Source organism: the organism of the source record quoted next (genome assembly GCF_019968955.1).
Source record: "MAG: Porospora cf. gigantea A chromosome Unknown PgA_NODE_1225_length_6968_cov_338.196, whole genome shotgun sequence".
Lineage (NCBI taxonomy): Eukaryota > Apicomplexa > Conoidasida > Eugregarinorida > Porosporidae > Porospora > Porospora cf. gigantea A.
The window spans coordinates 1-6,968 of NW_027151339.1; the positions used below are offsets into that span (position 1 = coordinate 1).

Genomic DNA, 6,968 nt, shown 5'->3' on the forward strand with positions numbered 1-6,968 from the left:
GACGCGCCCGACTACTTCATGTCCGCGCACTGGAAGTGTCTGACTGCTTGATGTGCAAAATAAACAGAGGTATTTGAATTCTAATTGTGCTTTCCCATTGAAAGTCCAACGCAACCACATTCCTTACTTATTACTACCACCAAGATCTGCACTAATTGGAGATGAACGATGCCACAAGGGCTGCCTGTATTCAACGTGTTACACTATCTCGCGGCGCGCTGTGCACTGGCTTTACTTTTCACCAGGTCTACACACATGAAACGCGAGTTAAAGCGTCAGGACATTAGTGCGCGCTGTACTCGCAACGCGACCGTGCCAGCTGTCTGCAAAAACCTGATCAAGACGAAGTCCACCATTCTCGACACGTCAGGCAAGAAGCCCAGCTCCTTCTCGCTGTGTCACGGGTCCCATGCGCCTCTCACAAGGCCGTAGTCACCAGCAGCAGTGTCAGCCGGATGCCGACTAGCACACACGCCACGTTGAGTGCGCTTCTTATAACCAGTTTGAATGTGGAGTACACGAGCGAGAGGACCATGCCCAGCAGCAAGAATATCTCCACAATGGCAGTAACGGAGGCCAGAAGGTTTACGGAGTCGACGATATCGTGTAGAAACACGAAGCCGTAAATCGACAGGCACATCTCATCAAGCGGGGGGACATAGCTCGCTACCCGGACAACCTGGTAAAGGACTGTGTCAGCGGGACCCGAGCCTCACTAGAGAGACGCCAAGGCTGTGCACCTGGGCAGGATGCAACGTGCTCAAACACGTCACAGCCCACGAGCCCTGCCAATGAGGCGACGTAGCAGGCGAGCCAGGAGAGTACGAAACAGAGTCGGAACATGAACTAAACGAAGAGAGCTTTAACTCCGGTTTTTGTTTGTGGTTCAAGTTCATGAAACTTCAGGAGGCTACAACGGGGACGCCACCTGTGGCAATTCCTCCTTGGAAGCCAGAGCCATCGCCAAGCTCTCCTTCGTTGGATCTCGTGGACCTCGATTTGGACACTCGAGAAGGTTTGCGCAAGATTCTTGGACATGGTCAAGTCTCTGGTATGGGGTATGGTTGCGATCTCGCTGAGAGCGTAGCTGCCGTTGTAGACCCAGATGCAGCAAGGCACGGCCTGTGGCTTCTTCCAGATCAGGATGCTGTTGGGTGTTGTGACATGCCGGCAACATCCCGGATTCCATCTGTCTTTCCTAACCGGACGGTCACGCCCCAAGCTTGGGCTTCCGATGTATGCCGAGAGCTGGACACGCTGGCTAAGCTTATCGACGCTGATAGCGCGTGGTCCATGCACTTAGACTACATCGAAACCACACTGCTGACGCCGCATGTTGCAACTGATGGGTTTTCTGACAACCCGTTTCTAGAATTCGTCGAGTCTGAATCTCGAGCACAGAGAGACCGATTGGAATCGCATGCTCGAGAGGGCGTACTGACCGAGTCGACGGCATGGACAGACTGGGTGGAAAGAACAACCCATGAGCCTGTTTCCGACTCCGTGGTTCGCGGTATGAAAGACCAAAACCCCTTCAACATGCCTACCTACGAGCCTGTCCTCCGTCCCCCCGGCTATGCACGCACTCACCGCTCGCTACGACGACAGGCCGAGCGCATAGACGCTCTTGTTCAGCATAAGGAGTCCCACTCAGAGTTTCGGAACAGCTTTGAAGGTTGCCTCCAGGTGGATCGCACGCTTCCGTTTGGTCGTTTCACTGCTGCATCCAATGTATTCGAAATCATTGAGGACCAAGTCCAACGCGACTGTTTGGAAGCAGCGAGTCGGTTATGTGAAGACGACATAGCACGTGTCTGGAACCAGGTCGTGGGCACGGAAACCCGGAAGTCACGCTCACGGAAATCTCGCGCGAAGCGACGAACGGAATCTCCTTACGCAGAGGATGGGCGAGTACTGATGTCGGCAATCCGCGCCAACGCTGCCGTGCTCCCACGTCTTCGACGCATGCTCAACTTCAAGGAAGTCGTGAGTCTTCAAAGGCTGGCGAGCCCCAGTCTGGTGTACAGGGGCACTGTGGACGGTCACCACGAGGCCGTTCGGCGGTTGCAAGTTCCCCAGAACTGGGTAGTGGACCCGCATGTCAAAGCCGTTCCCGCCGTGGCTGAAGGGCCGCGCTTGAGCCGCAGCCCAGTGTGGTCCATGCTCTTTCCAGCTGCAGATCCGCCGACTATGGATGCGGCGATGGTGGAGACGGGAGAGGTGCTGCTGCGGATTACTATGCACATGCGGAAAGGACGAATGCCGCTGAGAACGGTGGTCGGTTTGGGGTCTCAAACATTGGCGGAGCTGAAAGACCTGCTCTATTGCGATGAAGATGTAAATCAAAGCAGATTCAAGGGAGCGTGTATGTGGATTGGAAACGACTTCTTCAGCGATATGCGTCATACGGACGTATGTTACAGCACGCCCATCGTTGACTGGAGACTACGAGCGTCACACCAATGCGGCCCTGTACGGTCCATGCATGAAGTCAAGCTAAAGGACGTTGCGTGGCCGATACGAACGACTGTAGCCTATCTCCACCAAGGAGATTGTGAACATCGGCTGACTCTGGACAACATGGAGCTCTTCAACCGAGAAACCCATGCGCCATATCGAAAGTCGTACCCTTTGCGTGTCTGGCAACCAGCGGTGAAACTGGAGTATTGCGGTGCTTGCCGAGCGAAGCTGGCAGTGATGCTGGTCTTCCAGACGACGCTTGTGAAAGAGAACCCTTTCAAGCTTTGCAACGAGTGTTTTGACCGGCTGTGCTTGGACGAAGAAGGAGAGTACGTGGAGGGAATGACTGCGTTTGAGTACCAGATGAACATCGTATGAGCCAACAGAAGGATCGCATCAGGAGGCGAGCCTGCCTCGTGTGAGCAAATAGGACAAGATACTCAGGGTTCGATCAAGAGCAAAAAGACGTTGTCATGAGCGGCCAGGGAAACTGAGCACCTTAAATTCGCTATCCTCCAACTTCAAGAGTGACGGGCCACTCGCCTTTTTGGGCGTCTTTTGTGGTTTTCGCTCGATTTCGGATTTCGGTTTCACAGACGCAGCAGTCTTCAACGGCATCGGAAAAGTGTAAGGTACAGACCTCTGAATGCCGTACTTCTGCGCCATCATTACTGCCGGTGTCCTCTCCCGTCTGAGCGTTGAAGTCTGGTTCGTCTCGTTCATCAGGTTCATCTGGTTCGTCTCGTTCATCTGGTTCGTCTCGTTCATCTGGTTCGTCTCGTTCCCGTGCATCTCACTCACGAACCGACTCATAGGCCGAAATGGACAATGGATCACCACCTTCCGCATTCCACGGGTTAGCGCTACGTAGAACAGGCGTCGCTCCTCCTCGAGCGTTTCGGTTGGGCTCGCTACTAAAGGGATATTCCTCTCCACCACATTGATCACGACTACCATCATGAACTCCAATCCTTTCGATTTGTGAATTGTCATCAGAGAGATCTTGTTGCTGTCCTTGTTTAAACCCTCAGACGCCACGTTGTCAACGCAGACGCTGTCGATGTACCCACTTAGTGACGGCGTCTCGTCCAGCGATTCGTCCATCAAGTCGTTCTGGTAGTTGCTAGCAAGCCGCACTAAAGTGTCCAGGTGATACATTCGATCATTTAGCTTGTGGTTAGCAAGATGATCGGCAATTTGCTCCTCGGTGAAGCCTCTTGTTTTCCACTCCTTGATAGCTTTCTCCCTTTCTTTGACCATGACACCTTTATAATGTTCAACAATCCCGCTTTCGGCCATCAGGAATCTCACTTGCTCCTCAACAGCCAAGCCGCCAAGACTTCCTAGAAGCGCTTGGAGCTTCCGGAGCAGCGCTGCCAGCGCAGAAGCCAGCACATCGACCTTTTTACAGCACGCCTGCCAGAGGGTCAACCCTGATCCGGCATGCATCTGCTTCACCTGCTGCAAGGCCTTGGCCCCGATACCCTTTCCAAGGAATTTAGCCTCAAGTACCTTTAGTACATTCCGGTCAATTTCTGGGTTGGCGAAAAAACGCAGAAGATTCATAGCGTCTCGGATCTCCTTCCTTTCGAAGAACGACACACCTCCCACGATGACGTAGGGCAGCTTTGCAAACAGCATCGCCTGCTCCAGAGCCATTGCCTCCTTGTTCTTTCGGTAGAGCACGCTGATATCCGAATACTTCCACGCCAGATTTTGGGAAAGATGCCGCTTAATGACATGCGGCACGGAATCCATGGGGTTGTTTGTCGATCGAATAGTGGTCGGCTGCAGGTCGTTTTGTGGACCCAACACAATCACTTCTTCCCCTTCATCGTTTTCCGTCCACAGTTCCTTAGGCAGTCTCTGTCGATTGAAGGCAATCAAATTGTTCGCATTGTTGAGAATGCTCTTGGTGCTTCGGTAGTTCTGGTCCAGCGTATGGGCTTCCACCCTGGGCCAGGTATCTCGAAACTGACGCAGATTCTCGGGGCGAGCACCTCGCCATCCGTAGATGGCTTGATCATCGTCGCCCACTGCGATGACGTAACTCGCCCTTCCGATGAGGTACAGGACTCGGAATTGAAGTTCGTTCGTGTCCTGGAACTCATCTACAAGTATGTGCCTGTAGATAGACGCGAGACGGCCTCGCGTCTGGGAGTCCTTGGCTAGCACTTCGTACACAGATAGCAGCAGCTCGTCGAAGTCAAGCAGTCCTTGCTCACGTGCGATACGCTCGTACTCGCCATAGCAGGTAACAAGCATTTCGTGCTTGAGCAGTTCTAGAGTTGGGCATTGCAGCAGCCATGCCCTCTTCGCCTCTCCCACCAAAGCACGTCGCATCGATTGCTTTTCGAAACTGATGAACTTCAATACTTCGTCAACTTTCAAGACAGGCAAGACAGAGCTCGAGTCGACAACCGAGGCGGAATTAACCAGGTTGCTGATGATCGTTTTCACCATTGCCTTCTGATCGACGCCATCCATTATTTGCCAGTCGACCTTTACTCCCGCCGAGAGCCTCACGTCTTCCCTGCGAAGCAGCCGGACACAGAAGCTATGAAAGGTGCAAATCTGGGCACCTCTCAGGCTCCTTCCACCCAACACAGCCTTCACTCGCGTTTTCATTTCATTGGCAGCCTTCCTTGTGAAGGAGAGAGCGAGGATGCTCTTTGGCTCTGCCTTTAGTACACGAATCAGGTAAGCAACTCGGCCTGTCAGCACGCGGGTCTTTCCAGTCCCAGCCCCTGCGACTACCATGTGCGAGCCCAGCGGCGCTTCCACCACAGATTTCTGCTTCTCGTTAAACATCCAACAGCGAATCTCAGAGTTTTATCGTATCAGACACGCCAAACGAGCAGTCAGAAGCGGACCTCAAGGGAGCGGTGGCCCATGTATAGCGTTGGTCCCATGAGTAGCGTTGGTAATCCGTGGCGAGTGGCGTTCAATGTCGCGATAGATGTGAGACTTAGTCACTATGTCGCAAGTCAGCATGTTGCTAGTTGTTCAGGCCATGATTCACGTCGAAGACGGCCAAAATAGTAAGTTCTACCCTCTTGCATGTACGACAACGAGAACATCTTCGCGAGGATCCTGCGTAAAGACATCCCGGCGTACACGATATTTGAGACTGATGACGCTCTGGCTATTCTGGACGCCTTCCCCGCAGTGAGGGGGCACTCACTTTTGATCCCCAAGTCCCGAAAATCGTCTTTGGGCGAGATGACTGCGGAGGAAGCGGCCCGTGCCCTACAAGAGCTGCCGCGACTGATCAAGTTGGTCAAGAAGGCCACTGGAGCTCCTTCAGTGAATGTCTTGTCTAACAACGGAAGTGAAGCGGGGCAGATGGTGTTTCACACGCACATCCACGTGATTCCCCGGTTTCCCGACGACCGCCTGCTCAAGCACCCAGCGTCGAAGGGGAAGCTAGATCCTGCTGAGGCCGCAGCTGTGTTGGGCCTTATGATGCACTGAATACTTGGTTCCTGTAACAGATGCTCTGCCCAGGACAAACTCCCCACCTGAGAATGTCTAGATCAGAGAACGAAGTGATCATCAGAAGGGGCCGCATGATGCATTAGATATGTTAGACAGATGTTTGATTCAGAAACTTGCAAAGGTTGAGACTGGCATCGATTACAGCGCCGTCTGCCGCCTGAGGCTCGGCGATTATTCTGTAGCCTCTGCGGTGGTACAAGCGGATGGCACCAGGATTACTTATCTGAACCATCAGCCTTAATGTGGTGAATCCCAATCTCCTGACCCAATCCTCAATGAAGTCCATGAACTTGGACCCTAGTCCTAACCCCTGATGCTTGGACTCGATTGACAGCTCATCTATGGCGGCGAAGTTGGCGCGTCGGTCGAACCGCACTTGAGCAAAACCCAACTTCTTCTTCGTGGTTGCGTCTCGAGCGATGACGAAGTGAGAAGGTTGTCGAAATTGGGCAAGCTTGTAGTTGTCACTCCACGGAGTGTTTCCGGCGCGGATACGGTCGTACACAGGCCTCATATTGGCGCGAGTGACATCGATCAGCCAGTCCATCGTCTCAGCGTCAAGGTCCTTGTTGTTCACGATCTCTAACTCCGACGCGTCAGCTGCCCACTCCGGCGCGAAGCGCACACATTCCTCCAAGTTGGACGCGGGCTTTTCATCCGGAGGAAGAATACGCTCGGCACACAGCAACGTCTCCAGGGTCGATTTGACGGGCAAGTCCTTGAGCTGCTCCCTGTAGACGTCTGGCGGCTTCAACGCCAAGGTTCGAAGGAAAGACAGAGCGACAGCGGAGTTCTTGGAAGCCGCAGGCTTCACGATGCGCATTTTTAGATAGCACTCAAAAACAGGCTCTGCAACTTATAGATTCCAAGAAATGGTTGCAATTGAAAAGACAACATAAAATAACACTGCAGTTCGCACTACAGCTCAACCTTCTGCTCCGGTGTTTTGGTTCCGTTCTCATCGTAGAACTTCATGAGGCCATCGAAAGTACGAGCGCCATCGAAGAGAA

At 53.2% G+C, this 6,968-nt stretch overlaps 5 protein-coding genes across 6 annotated transcripts; 2 read left to right on the plus strand and 3 right to left on the minus strand.

Moving 5' to 3' along the window:
* Positions 1-275: 275 nt before the first annotated feature.
* On the minus strand, positions 276-843 carry KVP18_003831 (uncharacterized protein; the record flags this gene model as incomplete). 2 transcript variants are annotated; one of them, XM_067955899.1, is made up of 3 exons in its annotated part: positions 276-393; positions 423-690; positions 717-843. In XM_067955899.1, the coding sequence occupies 3 exons, from the start codon at positions 841-843 to the stop codon at positions 276-278; spliced, it is 513 nt and encodes a 170-aa protein (XP_067813362.1). The 2 variants fall into 2 exon arrangements, with proteins under 2 accessions (XP_067813362.1, XP_067813363.1); XM_067955900.1 differs by lacking the exons at positions 276-393; positions 717-843 and having other exon boundaries at positions 419-640.
* Positions 844-894: 51 nt separating this feature from the next.
* On the plus strand, positions 895-2,838 carry KVP18_003833 (uncharacterized protein; the record flags this gene model as incomplete). The annotated part of the gene is made up of 1 exon (XM_067955903.1): positions 895-2,838. One exon carries the CDS (start codon positions 895-897, stop codon positions 2,836-2,838), a length of 1,944 nt encoding a protein of 647 aa, XP_067813365.1.
* Positions 2,839-2,931: 93 nt separating this feature from the next.
* KVP18_003830 (uncharacterized protein) lies at positions 2,932-5,271 on the minus strand (the record flags this gene model as incomplete). The annotated part of the gene is made up of 1 exon (XM_067955898.1): positions 2,932-5,271. One exon carries the CDS (start codon positions 5,269-5,271, stop codon positions 2,932-2,934), a length of 2,340 nt encoding a protein of 779 aa, XP_067813361.1.
* Positions 5,272-5,520: 249 nt separating this feature from the next.
* On the plus strand, positions 5,521-5,934 carry KVP18_003829 (uncharacterized protein; the record flags this gene model as incomplete). The annotated part of the gene is made up of 1 exon (XM_067955897.1): positions 5,521-5,934. One exon carries the CDS (start codon positions 5,521-5,523, stop codon positions 5,932-5,934), a length of 414 nt encoding a protein of 137 aa, XP_067813360.1.
* A 112-nt stretch (positions 5,935-6,046) lies between these two features.
* On the minus strand, positions 6,047-6,781 carry KVP18_003832 (uncharacterized protein; the record flags this gene model as incomplete). Its single annotated transcript, XM_067955901.1, has 1 exon — positions 6,047-6,781. The coding sequence occupies one exon, from the start codon at positions 6,779-6,781 to the stop codon at positions 6,047-6,049; it is 735 nt and encodes a 244-aa protein (XP_067813364.1).
* Positions 6,782-6,968: the final 187 nt, after the last annotated feature.